The following is a 19,622-nucleotide window of genomic DNA, read 5'->3' as shown; positions in this document are numbered from 1 at the left end:
ACTAAACTTGGATTATAGAATTATGTTCTTGTCTGTTTAAAAGTAGTTGAAGTTGGCTTTGGTGCCTCTTCAGAAATGAAGAGTCAAAGTGTTTCATTTGAAAAATTATAGAAAATGAAAGAACTTTGGGAAGGATGTGGGGTCAGTTTTTACTGTAGGCTTAAATAAAATCGCATTAGTCTGCATTCAAGTTGCACTGTGTGTGCAGCAGTCTCAGCTGCTGTGCAACAGCTGGCTCGGCTGTGGTGCCAAGTACATCAGCCTAGCTTGGTGGTTTCTCAGAATGGAAAACCTGAAGTTGTCTTCCTAATGTAAAAGAAAACCCTCAAGGCTTATTGGAAAAGCCTCCAAAAGCTTGTGTGGGGTGTTGGAGATGCGGATTGAGAGCCAACAGTTTGTGGAGGTTCCCTCAGTGCTGTCCTCAGCCAGCACCTGCAGCCCAAAGGGCACAAGTGAAAACAGAATGGGTGGGAGCAGGTGCCTGCAGAAATTGTCACCACAGCTGCTCCTGCACTGAGCAGCTCTTTTTCAGGAAAACCAGTACCAAGGAAATCAACTGTCTTCTTTTGAGCCTTATCATTATAATGGAGGGGATTTTTGTGTTATTCTTTTTTAACTGTGTGAAAAACCTCCCAGAAAATGCAGTGGTTGTTCAGATCTGGGAGGTGGCCACTCATTTCCTCTGTGATATGAGTGATCATTGCTTCCCACGGGTGGGTGGAGGGCACTGCTCTCCACAGGGTGTGTGCAGAGCCCGCTGCCTGGGCTCTCCTCAAACGAACAGTCACTGCTGCCGAGTGCTGAAAAGGGCTGTTCAGCACTGGCTGCCTATTCTCTTTTCTCCACACACGTGTGCTGCTGCCCAGGTGCAGCCTATGAATTTTTTTCATCTTTCTTCTAAGAGTCAGTTCTGAGGTGAGAGGAGTGGTGTGACCATGCTGCAGGGAGGCTGCTCTCCCGGCTTGTCACAGCCACAGACACCCACTTTCCTGCTACTGCAGGGTGGGGGGGGTTTTAAAACAAAGCAAAACAAATACCACCTATCATTCCTGGCCTGCTGCCTTCTTATTTTTATTTCTCAAACTTGAAAATGAAGGAAAAGAAAGTAGCTTAAGTGCATTTTTGTCTGCTGACAGAGCCAGGATTCAACCTTTAACTCTGATTTCATCCATCACCACCAGTTCTGCCTGCAGATCTGGCCACAGGATGTAACACACCATCTAATGTTTTCTGTACCTTGGGTTAAACAGTGAAGAATAGCATAGCTCTGGCTTATCAGTGGGATTTGGTCACTGGCAATGGGAAACTCTCTGGAGCTTGACAGGTGCACTGAGCTGGGGTGATTTTTGTCATGGTCACATGGATCCAACCTCTATAGGAAAGGTATACAATGACATAAGTTTTACACGTGCATTTGTTGGCAATTAGCAATCCTTGTAGGCAAGTCAGGAGTAAACAAGCCACAGCAGTGGAATTGTCTGCACTTCTCAGTGCTGGGTTTGAGTTGGGGTAAAGCTGTTGGGAAGGGTCAGTGCTGCAGCTCCTGTCCAAAAGGATTTTGGATGTCAGGGCTGCCTTCATTCTCATTGCTTTGGTAGCAGGTAAAGGCTGCCTTGTTCATATTGCCCTCTTTTCATTGCTGACAAGTGACCAGAGGTGATGTCTCTCTCCAGCAGGTTTAGCACACTGGAAGCATGGCTACAAGTGCTGTTCCCAGTGAAAACCTCCCCACGTACAAGCTGGTGGTTGTTGGAGATGGTGGTGTGGGGAAGAGTGCTCTCACCATTCAGTTTTTCCAGAAGATTTTCGTGCCAGACTATGACCCAACTATTGAAGACTCCTACCTGAAGCACACAGAAATAGATGGGCAATGGGCAATTCTTGATGGTAAGCTATCTGCTTTTGTGTTCTGCTTTCCCTTCCAACTGAGCATAAGTGCAAATAGACCTCTCACAGCATGTTGCGTCCTTGTGTCCCTCCTGCTCTGCTGTGGGCTGGCAGGAATTTGAGCACAGGCTGGCCAATGAGCCATGGTGCATGGTCTGCAGCTGGTCTCCAGCAAAGCATCTGCTTCCAGTTGCATTGTTTCCAGTTCTGCACAGAAATGTTTCTTGCAGGACTATAAAAACCTACAGATCATCATTGACATTTGGAGCAGGCTTCTACAAAGGGTGAGTTATAGCACTGTGAGGTGGCTGTTGCTAGTGATATTTCATTGTGGTTGATCTCATTCCCTGGGAAATAACAGTGAGTGGGTAACTGAGTGAGGGCTATAACCAGAAAACACATTTAATCAAAATGGTTGTCCACTGACAGTGAAGAATTGTTACAGCTCCTAACTCCCACCATTCAGATGTGATGTTTTCATATCTAATTACCTGTTTCATTTAAATACTGGTAGGGTGCCAGCTGGAGATCTGTTGTGACCAAGAGTTTTCAGTTCTATGAAGAAAAACTGCCCTTTTTTTTTTGACAAAACAACAACAATGAAACACAACCCCCCCCCCCCCCCAAAAAAAAAAAAACCAAACCCACACTAAAATCAAAACCCTGCCAAACCCCCCAAAAAAACAAACCCAAAGCTTCTTGATTAGCAGGTGAGGAGAAACCCCTGGATTACCTAAAGCTGCAACTTGTTTGTTTGTGCTGCATGAGGCAGACTTACCACAGCTATAAGGGGAACCTTGCTGTTAAATGTTCTAAGTTTTGCTTTGTACAATAATTAGAGCAAGCAAGTATTTTGGGCCTTAATTAAACAAAGTGCATGTATGTGGCCCATAACATAACTGAATTTAGCTTCACTTGTGTTGAGTTCCTGCCTCCACCCTCATGTCAAAAAGGTGCTCAAGATCTTTGGTGTCTCTGTATACGTGTCATTGGTGTGTGGGGAGAGAAAGCTGGGTGATTGTCATGAGTGGTGAGCTGTGGATGCTGGTGGGGTTTGCTGAAGACTGTTAGCTTGGTCTGGAAACTTGAAATCTTAGTTGCATTCTTCAGGATTTGTCAGATATAATTTAGTGAGTACAAATGGCTGTGAAGTCCTTACAAGAACAGGCTTTACTCAGTGTCAAACCCCAAAACCAACAAACAACCAAACAATGTAATCTTGCCAACATTGGTTCATTTAAATGTTTTCATAGTTGATACGAGGGAGTATTTGTGAAATTGGTGCTGAAATGTGTCTCTTGTTGTCATCTGCATCAGACATACCTGCTCCAAATTAACCATCACATAATGTACCAGTGCACCTTTATTTTTAAAATGCCAGTGCTGTATAAAAGAAAAATCTAATCCTGCTGTAAATTAAATCCATTGTTTTTAGTCCAGAATCTAGCCCTCTAAAATGAGCAACTTTTTCTCTTCGCCCGTATGCCCCATGTTCTGATATAACAGTACCAGCTGCTGCACACATTGGCATTGGCTGAAACATCCCAGGCTTTGTATATTATTTGAAAGTAGAAAAGGCATCTTTCACTGAATATTTGGAATTTTTGTTTAGACAAAAAAACTCCAAAAAACAAACCTGACGTGGGTGGGACTGGGGAAAGAAATTGTTTTCCAACAAGCAGAAACTTAACCCATTGTTTTAATGAACAGGCCTTTCTTTTGCTCAGATAGTTTAGTGACTGTACTTGGGCTGAACTAAATTCAGCCACGGCCTTGAATGGCATGTTGGGAATCCCTGACTTTCAGAGTTTGTGTGCCCACAGATGCCTCACAGCCAGAGAAGTGAAACTGCAGCTTCTCTTTCTCTTTCCTATGATTTGAGATTTTGAACAACCAGAATTTGGGAAGAAAGGCAATATTCTTGCTTGGAAAAGCATGTGAGCCTTTACTCTCTGCCCAGTAGGCACAAGGAATAGAGACTGACTATCACATGTGTCTTCTGCCACAGCTCTCTGTCATAGGCTTTGGATCTAGGCCGTTCTCAGAGGTCACCATCTACTGGGACAGCTGCTCTTGTTGTGGTTACATGAATCACTTATGGTATAAAATTAGGGGCAGACATGATAGGAAGGGTAAAGATGCATCATGGTAAATTCTAGACTTCCAGTTGTCCTTTATGACCAAATCCTTTACAACCTGATGTTTCATTCAGTGCTTGGTGGGGAGAAGCAGCTGCCCAGCCCCAAAATAGGAACTAGTTTTAGAACCTAAGGCTATCAAATGAGGATATAATATGAGGGGGATCCATAAATTTCTAGGTTTTAAAATGAAAACAGTTATTATTAAATAAAGAAAAAGCCAAATACATTGACTACAGGGGGAAAAAAAAAAGAAAACATCCCACCCTTTTCCAGGTTGTTCCCTGAGCAGTTCTGTACAAAGCATCTCAAGCATTTTGTAACTGCACCAGCATTAAGTTGTAAAAAGCCAGCTTGCATAAAGCATTTGGGCCTCCCTCCATGAAGACCTCCACCCACATTTGTTCAATAGCACTATCTGGCAGCGTGATGAAATGTTTGACTTGCATTTCTTTCCTTTGCTGAAATCTCTCACTGAAAGGAGTCTGAAATGAAATAGGCTTTTACTTCAGATTTTACATCTTGGAGCCAAACCTACGTTCAAACTCACCTTTTACATATTGTTCTCTGGAATGGGCATGTCTCTCTGCTGTTTTTCTCACCAAAGAATATGTGACAGTTCTCTGCCTCCCAGAAGACTGTGGGACCTGTGCTTGTTGTGATCAAGTCCAACACTGCATGAAAACCCTTCTTTACTGACCTTATGCCAGCTTTAGAAGACTGTCAATGCAGAGTTTGGAGCACGAGTGCTGCAGAACGGAAGAGGGCACTTAACCTGAATCAGAGATGCGCAGGCAATTTGTGACTAGCCCATATTTTGGCTGCTACCAGTCTAATAAGGCTTTAAAATCAGCCTCCACTTTTCTCTGCATATGTTATCTTTATTTATTCCCTGCTGTTCATGCTGCAATCAGCACAGTGATGTGCTTGGTGAAATGCATCCACACGCAGGTGTGTATAGACACATCAGGTCAGAATTAAGTGGGGGCCAGGGCTAATCTGCTTCAATTAGCTTTTGCTCCAGTTGAGTTGCTGTGATTAATTTTCTACACTTCTTACTGTGTGCAGGCTAATTTAGCAAGTAGCAGAGAATTTCCTTTGATGTGGCTGCAAAATGCCAGTTTGGAATTATTAATCTGGGCGTGAAGCCAAAAGTAGAATACCTTAAATGGGCAAAAAATTCTCAGTGGTTCAAAATTCCTTCTGGCTCATAAGCCACACAGATATAAAAAGGTGGCAAAGAAAGGGAGATGGAGAGATGACCACAAGTACATGGCTTGGGCATGTTGGGTTGAACTCTGAGCTGTCAGCAGGGCTGTGCCAATTGTTACCAGCAAAGCAAGAAATTGTGCCTGTGTGTTGTGTGAAAGGAGGCTGTGATCTCCCTCATCTTCCCTTTCCTTCCCCTGGTATGATGTAGATGAAAGTCTCACTGCCTAGAAGTTGTCTTCCTACTCCTAAGCTTCAGTTTTCCCTTTTATATCTCTCCTTTCTGAGACCCCCTCTCAATCCCTGGGTACCCTTGCATTGGGCTAGACCTGCACAGCCCTGGTCTGCACCCCTAGGTAGTCACACCCAGCTCTGTTCCTTTCCCCAGACCATCTTTCTGCCCTTCCTACCTGTGTATCCCATGCATCCCTTTTTGTTGACGGGTTTTGCTGGTAGTCATTCCTAGGCAGGCTGTCTGCTTGTCTGCTTTTCTCCTCATGAAACTTCGGAACCATTCAGCCAGGAGGTCAGAGGGAGATCAAAGGTCACTTCAGGCTTGCAGGCAGAAGGGTTGGTTTGCAGCTGGCCTTCTTTTTTTTTTTTTAATTTAAGCTTTTGATAGCATCAATGAGAGCATTAAAGTTAAATTGAATTTGTCCTTTCATTCTTTTGTTTGTGTGTACAGTATTACCTCTCCCTTAATTGCTGGGATTTTGCAACCTTGAAAGAGGGGTTTTTCTCTTGGGTTGTGGGGAATTTTTTCCTGCCAGGAAAAATTTTGATGTTGCAACATGGAAAACAAGGCTTTGAATACTTGCCCTTTGTTAGAGTTCCTTTAAGGGGTCACATCTTTATTCTGTTTATTGATGTGGAAGCCTTTCTTCTGAAGGCCCTTCTGTTCTTTTTGCTTAAAGAAAGGACAAGAGCTCAAGTACTTGGGGTTTCCATGTTATAACATCTGTGTATTTAGTTAGGGTACAGAAGAAGGGCTCATAAAAGCCTGAGTGTTTCTCCATCATGTGTTTTGCTGAGGAAAAGCCAGAAAAGCCTGTCATGCTGGAGGCAGTATGGCTGTATCTGAGAAGGAGCAGAAGCATCAGAGGCACCAAATGAAGAATCTGCATTGCCTTGTGCACAGTAATGGCATCTCATACCTCTTCAGAGTACTGTAGGTGTGGAAATACAGAATATGAGCTGTGACGCCCATACTCCATGCACACAGTGCCCAGAATACCAACTCCTCAGCTGAAGCCAATGGCTGATGGAGGGTGCCCTCTCCCACCGTGCTGCTGATGGAAGGAAGACAGAAACTGTGGGTTGGGTTTCTTCAGCCTGAGACTCTAGCTTGACTTGTCAATGCAAGTTCAGTTTTCTGTAGAGCTTAGGTACCAAGGTGCAGGTCAGTGAAACCTAAAGGCAGGACAGAAAGTGCCTGTGCACATCTTTGTCCCCTTTTCAGATGCGATGGACAGTGGAGAAACTCTGTTGAGGTGACCTACACACCTGGCTGCCTAGCAAAGTGAAGATAAAGACGTAGGAGGAAATTTTGCCTAGGTATGAAAAGAGGAACTCACCTGCACAACCAGATCTGAGCTCCTTGAAGGCTGGGAAGGCTATATTTGAATCTAAACTGAATCCAGCTTAGGCTCCAGAAAAAGCAATACCACGAGTTCATAGTAGGTCTCTCCCCTTGGTTTAGATTTACTTTCCTTTGTCTCTGGATGGGCACTTGGAGCACTGTCGGTTGCAGATTTGTAACATACCTTGAAGCACCAAGAGCTTCTATTTCAGACCACAAATTTGTGTGTATTCTTGGGCTCCTGTACCTGCTCAGAAGAGCCCTTTAGGCAGCTGCACTCTTTCATAACCCATCATGATTCTCAGGAAAATGGTATATAGACCTCTAAGGGGGCGGCATTCAATTAGCAAGGAGTTCATCACAGCAGCTGGGGGTCACATCCACTGGAAAGTGAAAAAGGCCATCTCTTTGCTCAGCAACCTCTTTCTTGCAAAGCAGGAGACCTCCCTGCTGGACTCGCACAGCCTAATTGCTCTTAGTTTAATCTCCAGCTGGTTTCATGATAGCTCCAAATGGCTTTGCCCTCTTTGGATGTCTGTTCCTACATCAGACATAGTTCTTGACTTCTCTCTCCTTCATTGTTACCCAGATGCTTTCATTAATTCTCCTCAATACTTCTTCTTTGGTCAAGTTTCTGGGAACTTCACCAGGTTTTCTGTTGGAAGTCCCTGACCATGTGCTGTGCAGCCTATGAATCTGATTTCAGTTCTTGGAAGAATAAGGTAGAAAAAACCTACTGTGCTTTGCTCCAGCCATATTTCTACATTGGTGGTTTATGTGCTGCCACTGAGGCAACTGCTGGTTTAAAGTGTACCAGCTCGCAGTTCTCTGCTCATGGTTATTTCTGTGTCTTCTGACATCCTGTCTGCAGAAACAGGAATTTTAAAAGAAGGTGAATGCTGGCTAACATGTTAAACCTCCTCACCACTTAAGGAAGCCAGTCACCTTCCCAGTTATACCTTCCCAAGGTTTCTCCTTGCTACTTTCCAATTTCTGTAGATAGTTATCTTCCTGAAGCTCTCATGCCAGATTATTACCCCACAAGCAAAGCTGGTTACATCCGACCCTTTTTCAGTGCTGTTGTGGTCCTGTCCTTCCTACAAAGGATCCAGATCAAACTCTCCTCTGTTGTATACCATTCATGTAGCACAGAAGTGTTAGGCTGGGGGGTTGCCTTTATGAAAAACACATTTGAAGTTAAAACAAGGACTTCTCTGGCCATCCACAGTATGCTTAACTTTGCATGAATAACCCATCTGAGATTAAGCATAACCTTCACTGCTGTGTGTCTTTTACTTGCACTTTCGAAGTGCCATTTTAAATGCTGCCTGGACTTGCTCACCTTTCTACCAATGCTGGCAGTGACTTCCCTTTAAATAGCAGCTGCTGACACAGCAGCTCTGCCTGTGTTTAGTGTGATGCCATGGCCAAGATCCAGGCAAGGTAGGAAAGACTGAGCAGAGCCCTGTGCAATCCCTTGGGTATTCCCACAGCCCCCACCGGGGCTTGCCCCCTCTCTCAGGGAATGCAGAGTTTTGGAGAGGCAGCAGCTGGGGATGGATTGGTGGGTGCAGGAGCAGAGCTGAATGCTCCTCATGTGTTTCATGGGAGGTTTGCAAATGTGCCAGAGCAAGGGGAAGTCCCTAAGCAAATTACCATGCACAATATAGCACATCCATCTCCACCTTCCTGCCTGCAGCTTGTGCTTGGGCACCTGCCCTGTTTCAGGGGAAGGGAGGGCAGGAGGGGCCAGCCCTTGGTGAAAAGCTATCCCACTCCACCACAAGTTGGGTATGTGCGTTGGAGAGGAGAAGGGAGTGTGTTTGTATGTGTGTGTTGGTTGTCAGCTCTCAGCCCTGCCCTGACATCTCATGTAGCTGGTGCAGGAGTCAGACAAGGGCAGCCCAGCCTCTCCGTACAGGTTGGGTAAGTAGGAAGGATTAATTTCCTCTTCCGTCTCGGCTATGCAGTCCTGGCCTTATTCCATGGTAGCAATTCTGCTCAGGGCATAGAAATTCACCAGCACATGCAGTCTCTTTGGGTTGCTTTTCTATTCTCTTTTTTTCTTTTTTTTTTTGTACAGTTTTTAAGAATAGCCTGGATACTTTTGAGCTGAGACACTTGTTTCCTACATTCAGAGGGGAGAAGCAGGATAAAAGGCTATGAAGAGACACAGGTGACTTTCCAGCAAACTTGGCAAACAAGCCTAAATCTCAGGGTCTCTGCAAGAGCCTAGAAGCTCTTTTTCCCTTAAGGGTTCATGAAAACAGGAATTTAAGACCCATTAAGGCAGGCAAACAAATGAGGCTGAAGGCTTTAAAAGGCCCGCCATCACCAAGGAAGGTCTCAGATCTTCCAGCATAGCTGCCTTTCCTCCAGACGTGGTGAAGGGGTGTGAGGTGCACTGTGATGTACAGCATGTCCATCTGTGGCCTCCTGTGCTGATTCAGCAAAGTGGTCTTTATTGTGGCCCCATCTGGAAATCAGGGCAGCTGGAGTACTTTACCCCTACAGGGAGCATCTTGCTGGGACTGTGGGTCTGTTCAGACTAGAAAAACCTGTATCAAGCCCTGCTGCTCTGTCAGCCGTATGCTCCTGCCACAGTCTCCATCCACCAGTGCCCTGGGCTTTCCACATCTCTTGTGGGCAAGAGATGCTTATGCTGTGGCTGTACAGAGGAGGTGACACAATTTTCCCACACAGCCCAGTGTGCTGGGAGGTGAAAATGTTCCCAGTCACTATGAAGGTCTCACATTTGCCTCTGGGATTCAGTGATACCTTAGGACTATTACTTCTGAGGAGCTGGTGCACTGATCTCAAACTGTGTTTGTACTGGCATAACCTAAACTCTTCTTGTACCCTCCTCTTTGCAGTCAAAATCCTGGCCATGTACAAAGCTGGGGTCCAGGAATTAACACTGATGTGTGTATCAGTATGTGGTGTCTACCCAGAAGGCTGACATAGCTTGCTCTACATGTGGTCCATCATGGAGCTTATGGGACCCCCTGCAAGACAGCAATGGAAAGCCAGTGAGTTATGGTTCCACTAGAGAGTGTTAATCTAGTGGGAAACAGCATCTGGTTTGCTGTCACATCTGAGGTCTTTTAGGGGGCTTGAGCATAGATTTATTCACAGAAACATGATCACTTTCTAGGATATGCAAGGCACTTAAAGCTTTTCCACCTGTTTCAGTTAGCTCCTTAGTGTCAGCACACCATTTGGGACTGTCTGTTTAAGGGGAGTTCCCCAAGGCTGTACCGTCCTGTCTGAGAGCACATAATTGTGTAGAAATAATATCCAGGTGTTAAGGAAAGGAAAATGCTTGTAGCTGTTACTCTGAGTTGTCTCCCAGCTCTGCTTCACCATGCAGTTTGTAGGTTGTCCCTGACATTTAAACCGGCTTTTACTTAATCTTCCAGTGTTTGGTTTTTCTGTGTGGGGAGAAGGAAAAGTTGAAGGGCTATGAAATACTTTGAGCCATATCTTGCCAGAGGAGCAACTCCACAGATTCAGTGGTCAGCATTTGTTACTGGAAAAGACAAATAAAATCCACATAGTCATCTTCCCCTCCATCCGCTCCCAACTTGGGCACACAGGGATGTGTGGGATCTGTGACTGTTTTTTGGTTTGTAACTAGAAACCGCCTTGTCCATTCAACTTGTCTTCATCAAACCTTACAGCCTTTGAGAGGACTAAGCCCAGCGAAAGCAGAAAGGCCTCAGGACACATAGTGGTGACAGAAGCTCCTTATGATAACTAAAACTCTTTGTCTCTTCTGTCCTAGTTCTGGATACTGCAGGCCAGGAGGAGTTCAGTGCAATGCGGGAGCAGTACATGAGGACCGGGGATGGTTTTCTCATAGTCTACTCGGTGACAGACAAGGCGAGCTTCGAGCACGTGGACCGGTTCCACCAGCTGATCCTCAGAGTCAAGGACAGGTGGGTGCCACGGATCTGGGCACTGCCTGACCTGCCAGGCTCACGCTGCTCTGCAGACCATGCTGTGCAGATGGTTGCACATCTCACCCCTACTTTTGCCTTCTGGTGTCCTGAGACAAATCCTTATGTGCGGGTTTGTGGACCTAAATGTGAAGAATAAGAAGTGTTTTACCTCTTCTGATAAGCATGTAGTGCTTTCAGCATGGAAATATTCAGTAGTGTTATGATGGACTGAAAACAGGTCTGGAAGAAAGAAACTTCTGCTAGAATGGTCTGGCAGAGCCATGTGAGAAAGGCAGATCAGACATCTTTAAAGGTAACCAGCTCAGCTCTGAAGAGGGAGGAAGGATGCTCTGTGCACAGTGCAGGCACTTTGGGATCACAAGCAGGGAGTCAGCAAACATTCAGCCCTAATTGTTTTGTGTGGGCTGGCAGCATCCTCCTTTCCCTGGCTTCATCTTGTGCCAAACAAACCTTAGATAGTCCTACAAATTTTGGTGGTGTGAACAAGTGTCTTAAAGGGGAAAAAACCCTCATGCTGGAAGGAACTGTATTTCTCACAAGGGTAGTAATGCAGTTAATGCATCTTGCTCTGCAGCAACCATTTTCACAGAATAACACATCTCTGTGTGACTGGGGAGAAGGTCAGAGAGGTCACCTGCTCCCCTCCTGGTGTGTGCATGGGAGAAGGTGGCACTGAGACTTTAATCATGGTAAGTAAATGTGTCCTGGCAGAGCGAGGGGAAGCTGCTGGTTTATCTCTGAGATAACTCCCTTTTCCCATCCCGGTTCAAGAGGTGATAGATCAACCCTCATTGGGTGGGGTGTGAATTAAGCCCTTATATGTCTGCAACTTTGAAACAGTTTTTCCGTTCATAATGGCTTTTAATTATGGAAGTCATCAAGAAAAGTCACCAGAGAGTTCGGGCCTCATTGCTGGCTTCCTTTCACAGCTCTGAATAACTTCCCCACAGGAAGGGTGGACTCATATCATGTGAGGTTCACAGCTGACAGCTCTTCCAGTAAAGCATCCAAAGTGTAGCCCACAAGAGTGAAAAGTAAAGGAAAAACTGCCTTTTGATTTCATCTAAATGAAGAAAAATGTCGGTCACTCAGTCAGCCTCTCAGATCACAGCAGTCTTTTTCTTCACTGCAGGCTTAACCTGGGGCAAAGTAAAGTTTCTGAAAGCTGAAGAAGATGGGAGAGAATTTCCTGTAACCTGCCCCATTCCGATGCTGGTTTTATCTAAATGAACTTTGTGAGATTAAAATGTGGTATTCATTGTTTTGCTCTGGACTGAAACTTTTACCCTCTGTAAGCCGTGCAAATGCTGCAGCGGTGTGTGAGAGGCAGGAAGTGAAACAGGCTGGTGAGGTTGTTTGTGTTTCCCTGCTCAGCACCACTGAAGTGCAGAGCATGAGGATCTTATTAATGCTTCATCCAAAACCTGAGCTTGGTCAGAAGATTGCAGCAGTGGGAGCAGCGTGAGTGAAAAAACCATCCTGCCAAACCCACAGGTAACTGGGAGCAGAGCACTGCCCTAGTTTTCAAGCTAGCAGACAGTTTCAGCAACTTGAAATCAAAAGAATTGCAGGCTGCTATGTTAGCAGAGCTGTTCAAAGCCTGCCTCACGTTTCTTTCCACAACTTTCATTGTAGTAAAATTTCTGACTGTAGCAGCTTTATCCAACTAGCAATTGTACAGATTACAATAGGGGACAAAGTCCCCACAGAGTTTTTTGCCTGATGTAAACAAGGCAAATGAGCTACCGTCCATATGTAATCCCTTTCTAATCAGTGTGCTGCAAACCAAAAAGGAATCAAATAATCCAGACAAGTAAGTGCTTTGCTCCAGAATGATCAGAGTCAAGATACATCAATGCTCAGGTATTTATATTAAATCACAGTCACATTAGCAAAATTAGTAACTAAGGCTCAGTTAAAATGCCGAGTGCAGTACGGTATTTTTTCAGCCAGAGCAATGGGGCCACATGCCAGAGGGAAGATGGAGCCCTTATCTCGATGAAAAATGACCCAGAAATGCTGTTTGAAAATCCAGAGTTACTCAGGGAAGTGTTTTAGGCAGAAATGAGTAGGGCCAGCTCCTCCTTCCCCCAATAAAATCAGCTCGGTTACAGCAGAGACCAGGATCATTTAGGAGGGTTTAAAGTTAAACATAAAGCAATACTGCAGTAACTGTCAGTGATCAGAAGGGACCTCCTCCCTCCCAGTAGTGGGTAAAAGGGCCCTGCAGCAGCTCATTGCTCTGTGTCATGAAGCTGGAGGAGAGAGAGGCACTGCCAGCACCTCCTATGGCACGAGCTGCCTTGGCTCTGTTTATGGAGCTATGGAGATTTCTGCAGGGGGAGAGCCTTGCTTACGACATGCTGTGGACCGATGGGTTTCTTTTCAGGTGGTGGCTGAAGACAGTCACTGACATGACTGATAAAGTTAGAGAAGTTCCGAGTATTGTTACAGAGGTAGATGGTTTTGGTATTTTTTCTGGGGTTAGAAACAGGAGATGTTAGGTAATAACATTGGAAGCTTAGCAAGTCTCTTTGGTTCCTTCCAGCCTCCTTGGAGGTAGCACTGCCAATTTTTCAGTTTGCCATGGGATAATAGCTGGTGGACATCTTTTTGCTCCCAGTGATTTTCTTCCCCATTTGATGCCCCTCTAAGCACCAGCTCCCAGAGTCTATATTTTCTTCCCCCACAGTTGCTCTCAGTGGATGACCAGCACATGAACTGACTCCAGTTCTTCCATCGCTTCTCAATATCTTGCAATGATGAGCAGCTGCCAAGATATGCAGTTACTGAGATGCCTTAACTGTTGCAAAAGAATCCCACTCTCCTGTCCAAGATCTGTCTCTCTGTCTCAGTTAATTTCCAGGCTAATCTGTAAATCTTTCTTCACCTAGCTGGATCTTCAGCCTTAGCTATTATCAGGCATTGCAAAAACAGTGACAGTAAATTCCTGAAGTCTCCACAAATAACAATGAATGTGTACATGAATACAACTTGTCTAGTACATTTTACAATATGAATGTATATGTAGCACTGTCTGAGGTTTTTCTTTGTTTCTTTACACATATGTGGTATGGTTGTAGCTGAAAATGTTAGATGATGTCAACATCAGAAAATGAAACTTATGCTTGGCGTTTTTTATTGTAGTCTGCTAATAATTGGGTGGTGGGTTTGATTTTTTTTTCAGAGAATCCTTTCCAATGATTTTGGTGGCAAACAAAGTTGATCTAATGCATTTACGGAAAATTACAAGAGAACAGGGAAGAGAAATGGCAACAAAACATAACGTAAGTTTGTGGGATTATTTATTGTAAGCCCTATTACAGGCATTCAGAATTGAAATCTGTGTTCATTTGGAGCTGAATTAAGGCTTACAATTAAACATTTGCAACTGCAGTTTTGACTACTGCGAAGCAGCAGCTATGCAGTTTCCTTTCAGTAGGGACAGTTCATCACTGAAACTAGAACCTCTGCTGTGCACCAGGGCTGTAGCAAAGCTGTGGCCATCATGAGCCACATGTACAAGTTGTCTGCCAGCAGGGAGAAACATGAAATGTTCAGAATGAGGGAAGAAAGTGCACACCCCTGGAGTGAAAAGGCAGTGTCAAGCATTATGAGGTATACCCAGGTGTCTGTAGGAAGCGAGCTTGTTAAAGATAATGAAGTTACAGCGTTGTTAAGCCTGTATAAATCTGTCCCACCATCTTTGCTCTGCATTATTCATGCTGTTAGTTTAGCATGAGAAATTGGTCTTAGATGGGTGTAGATCACATGCTGCTCCACTAATCATCTCTAAATGCCAGCAGCTCTGAACACTCAGAGGGAGACAAAATTCCCTTAGGAGGAACCGAATGGAAAGGTTAAAGACAAACAAGCCTGAGACCTCATGGCAGCTTGCTGTGCCTAAACGGCAAGCTGTGTAGTGTTTCTGAACAAGCCACAAGGGCAGTTTCTCGGGGTAGGTTTACTCCTTCCCCCTTCCCAAGGAAGCTGGGCTCTGTAGGAGCCAGGACACCTAAACTGCAACACAGCATGTTGGATCCATCTGTACGTGCACACTTTGGAGAAGGCCAGGCATGAAAATACCTTATCAGTCGCAGTTTTATAAATCTGCCAGTGTGCTGGACAAGGACTCTAAGAGGCCCCATCTGGCTGTCAGACTTTGAAGGGGAAGATCATTTTACACTGGAGGGGAATTGTAGTCATGAAATATTCATGCAGTAGTCCTAATAAAATGTGGCAAGCAAGAATTTTTGGCAAGTGTTGGTCTTTCAACAACCTTTGGCTATTTTCATGTCTGTGAGCACAGCTAAGGGGGAGAGAACATCTGACAACATGAAGTCTCTGATTATTGTTCCCCAAACCCAGAGCTCCGATAGCAGCTGGTTTGCCTGGTGCTTGTTCCAGACCTTCTGTAAGCACTCCCTGACCTTGCTGCGAGCATGAAGGTGTTGATAGCAGTGTCATGGAAACATTTTGTTTACCCGTATTTCCCTGGTCTTTTAGGGACCCAATTTCTCCAGCCTTCAGGCCTTTCATTTTGAAACTGGTTTGCCACCAACGTATAGGCTGTTACTAATCTCTTTTGTGATACACTTCTCTCCTCCAGATTCCCTACATAGAAACTAGTGCCAAGGACCCACCTCTGAATGTTGACAAGGCCTTCCATGATCTTGTAAGAGTAATAAGGTAAGCTGCAAAGTCTTCACTTACTTACTACCCATGGATGGGACGTGCAGGAGTCCTGGCCCAGAGAGTTTTTGGAGTGCAGGGCCCAGGTTTGCTTGCAGTGGGAGATTTCTGGGTTTTTTTAACTTTCTTGTCCTGTATCTGCACATGGATGTTACTAGTACTTAGTTATCCTTGCAGGGACATCAGTGTCAGGCACATGAAGAACTAGCTGTGGCCATAATAAAAATATATTATTCAATGAACAGTACAAAGCCTACTATAATGGTGAGCTTTAAAAGACTGGTGTTGAAGGCTCTGGACCAGTAATTTGGGTTTTTATAGCTTTGTCCTCTCAGGATCTCATGTCGTCAGAGGTTAAAAAGAATTGGCAAAAAAAATCTACAAAATTCTAATGTTGTAGGTGACTTCTAACATTTTCTGCTCACTAAATGAAAAACATTAAGCCACTTCGTATGAGAAACAGCATGACCTAATGGCTAAGCCACAGGTTTCCTCCTCAGGCTTGCAGAGGTTTGTTCCCAGTTTTGGCATGAGCTGCCTTTGCTCGTTTTGGCAAACGCCTGCTCTCCAGGCAAACCTCTGCTCTGGCTGCCAGTGGGGAGGGACTGCCTTCAAAATCCCAACTCCCTGGATTTTCCCTGCAGGAAAAGAGCTGCACACACATCTCAGCATCTCAGCTGATAACCTCAGTTCTCTTTGAGATTTGTTTTCTGGCACCAGTTGTCTGCCAGATTTTCTGGGCCCTCATTTTTCATGTTTTGGGAGGGTGCTCAGCTGAAATTATGCTCCTCCCCACCGTGCAGTCAAAGCGCCTTGCTCAACAATTAAACCACAAGGCATTTATTCAGAGCATATCTCTACTTGTGAATATCCTAGCACAGCCTCAAGTCAGCCTCCATCTAAAGCAGATGGTACTGCCCACTCTTCCCACATGTCTCAAAAGCAGGGGGCAGAAAGTCTTTGGAGAATTGAGTTGGAAATGTCCCAAACTCTTTCCCAACTGCTCTGTAATTCAGCATTAACTGGCTAGATATTACTTTTGTGTTGCAGTGAGCTCTTACCATCATCTATTCTGCTCTGCGGGAAAGAAAAACATAGCCAAAATAAGATGGGAAGGCTCTGTTTGCTTTCTCCCTCTAACACAACTCCAGACAGGCTGAAAGGAGCATTGTCATGAGGCATCACTAAATTCAAACCCTCAAAAATAGGTGGTATACATCAGTTTTCTGAGTAGCCACTTAAAGTCATTGCTAGCCAGGTAAAACCCCCTGTGACATCAAGGGCACCAGAGATGTTCACAGAGCTGGAACTCGGGTTAAATCAGAGGACAGGGAGGTGCTGTGTGATCTGGCTGGTCACTGGCCACGAAACAGCTTTGCTTGGTCTTTGGAGATTACAAACTGTCTGTAGTCATAGGATAGCATCACCCATCAAATATTGCTTTTCTGTTTTTTAAGTGAGCTTTTCCAAATAAAATGTAAATTTCAACACCCTGATAACTGTGTCATTCCTGGAGTGCTTTGCAAATGAAAGGTCTCCTCAGAGCCCCTCTGAGTTCTCAGGATGAGGATGCTCATTCAGGGCTAGCACTGTTTGTGCTCCTTGCACTTAGCTGGTTCCCAGTTTAGTTAGCTTCATGCAAGAAATTGTTCTCTGGAAGTAATCCAGAAAGGAATGGGGTGATTGAGTCCACCTGATCTTTTCAATTTCCTGATGCCCCTTTTATGTGCAGCAGGGCATACACAAGGACTGTCACAGGAGAAACCTTGACTGGGCATGGGATGTGGTTTTCTGGATCTCTGAAACAGATCCAGAAGAGTGTGAAAAGCTTATGGCCACTTAGTGTTAGTCCACACTCACTTTAAAGTACTTTTTTAGTGTCATCTTTCTAGTTTTGAGCTTTAAAGTTTTATATTTTTCATGCCTCCAGCTTTCATATTCACTGAAAAAAATCTTATAAGCCAAAGCTGATTTTTTTCAGGTGATTGCAAGAATTTGGAAGCTTGAGGCTGTAAGAGAGACACCAGCTAAAGCCATAGTGATTTGTGCCCCAGCTATGTCTCATCCTGGTCTGGATAACTTAGTATGAACACTTGGCTTAATGCCTGCCATATTGCATCACAAACAGGCTGGTTTTGAATTGTTCAGACTCTCAGATTTGAATCTACGGAAGCTGCCAGTTGTTTGTATGTTTTATCTTGCAATAAAATCTAAGTGTACAGGCTGCCTATCTGGTATTTGAGCTACAAACAATTCTGTTGAATTTGCACTGCTGGGCTGGCTGAGTGGCTGCTGTAGTCAGGGGCAGTTGCATTTGGGCAATGCTGTGCCATAGTGCAGGAGGGCTCTCAGCTGCATGTTTATGGTGGCTGAGACTTCAGACAGCCAAGGTCTTCTTTCTGGGGTTGGCTCATTCTCCATGCTGAGGTGCTCTTCACAACTTCCAGGGGAGGCCAGAGCATCCCTGTTTCCCAGAGCAGCAGTGGAGCAGCAGTTCACTCAGGGCAACTGGGGGGTTTTTGTCCTGGCAGGACATACATCACAGCTACCAGCCTTAATTTTTCCTCATGGCTTCTTTCCTCATTCCTGACGAATGCAGGCGATTGTCAGCTGTGTGGCATGAAAAAGTGGAAGGGGTATATGGAGATAAATATGCAAGTATCCATATGCACACCAAGGTGCTGTTCTGCAGGCTGCCCAGGGCTCTGGGTGTTGATGTCCAACTCTTACGTCTCCCCTACTTATTTTCCTCTCTTGTCTCCCAAAACAGGCAACAGATCCCAGAGAAAAGCCAGAAGAAGAAGAAAAAGACCAAATGGCGAGGGGACAGAGCCACAGGCTCCCACAAACTCCAGTGTGTGATTTTGTGATGGGACACCCTGGGAGTGCCTTGGATGCCTCCCTCCTCCCCCCTTGACCCACCGCCAGCCCAGGCGAGGAGCAGCAGAGCGGTGCCCACACGGCCCTGTCCACCCCCTTGGGGTCCCTGCGGAAACTCAGACTTGGAGGAGGCAGCTCAGAGGGTCCAGACCCCCCAGAGGGGACTGCACATCAGGGCCAACGTGGGAGCTGCACCAATGGGAGGCGGAAGGGATCGGCAGGACCTCAACTCTCAAACATCCCCAGCGCCTTCCAGGGGCCTACTTGATGTTTATTAAAAAAAAAAGGAAGAAGTCAAAAAAGAAAAAAGTGTTGGTTTTATCTGCAAAACATTTCTCCTTGTGACCCATTTCTGAACAGCCATGAATAGCCCCCCTGTTTGGTACAGTCATCTGTGTATGTGTGGGGGAAGGGAGAAAGGAAAGAGCTTTTCTTTTCTTTCTCTAAATTTTTTTTCCCTCTTCTTTTTAGTTGTTTGCTCAGTGAGTGTTGGGTTGCAAAGAAACAACGGCCAGGGTTAGATTTTTTGCACTGAACTCTGTCTTGGGCGGCACTGCCAAAACACAACTTCATATGAAAGTGCATAGATTTGGAGGAAGAAAATTAATTCCAGCTGCTCTGGGTGCTCCAGACATTGTGTCAGACTCTGGAGGGCTGCCAGCTCACAGACCATAAACTCCAGTTTAGGAAAGGAGGTTTGGGCTCGGATTATATTTTTTTTTCTCTTACCCTTTGTCAAGAAGTTTTGTTTCTGTTTTGTAACTTGGGACATGTCGAACTTAGGGCGTTTTTGTTAACCTGGAAGTATTTAAATTAAAGTAATTTACAAATGAAAGGATATGTCATCTTTAAGGTTGGGGGGGGGGAGAAGAAGGGAGAGAGGAAGTAAAACCTGAACTGAATTTGTTATCTGGGTGTTGAATTTCTCCCTCATAAATGCATGTAAACTGGTGCAATCTAAATCCCTCTTTATTATTCCTTAACCTTTCCCTGCAAAGCCACTCTTGGGTAGATGAATTGTTTTGCTTTAACCAGGCTCATCTTGCACATACAGGAAAAAAAATCTGTTTATGGGCTTTGGCTCAACATTTCTTCTTCCTCCTTCACTGAGAGTTGGTGACTTGAAGGAAGAGGTGTTTTGAAAATGATTCACGTGGGACATGTCTCTTCATAAGCTTACTATATCTAAAAGGTCTCCCTGAAAACAGCAGAGGCCAAATACGCCTTATGAAAAGACGAGGCAAAAAACCTGTAGGCATTCAAACTGCCATCTGT

General features: G+C 44.9%; 1 protein-coding gene across 5 annotated transcripts in view; it reads left to right on the top strand.

Annotated features, from left to right (window-relative positions):
* The window catches only part of MRAS (muscle RAS oncogene homolog), a 38,980-nt gene extending 19,798 nt beyond the window's left edge, over positions 1-19,182 (top strand). For 4 of the 5 annotated variants that reach the window (XM_071562097.1, XM_071562094.1, XM_071562098.1 and 1 more), the window contains 5 exons: positions 1,677-1,887; positions 10,598-10,751; positions 13,963-14,062; positions 15,385-15,464; positions 18,238-19,182. In XM_071562097.1, coding sequence (XP_071418198.1) covers positions 1,695-1,887; positions 10,598-10,751; positions 13,963-14,062; positions 15,385-15,464; positions 18,238-18,337 — 627 coding nt within the window. In that variant the 5' untranslated portion in view covers positions 1,677-1,694 and the 3' untranslated portion in view covers positions 18,338-19,182. Of the gene's footprint in view, positions 1-1,673; positions 1,888-10,597; positions 10,752-13,962; positions 14,063-15,384; positions 15,465-18,237 lie in introns of all 5 variants that reach the window. The other variant, XM_071562095.1, reaches the window with a different exon arrangement.
* The last annotated feature ends 440 nt before the right edge of the window (positions 19,183-19,622 follow it).

The sequence above is a fragment of the Pithys albifrons genome, chromosome 8 (assembly GCF_047495875.1).
Source record: "Pithys albifrons albifrons isolate INPA30051 chromosome 8, PitAlb_v1, whole genome shotgun sequence".
Lineage (NCBI taxonomy): Eukaryota > Metazoa > Chordata > Aves > Passeriformes > Thamnophilidae > Pithys > Pithys albifrons.
This window is presented reverse-complemented; position numbering and strand designations above follow the sequence as displayed.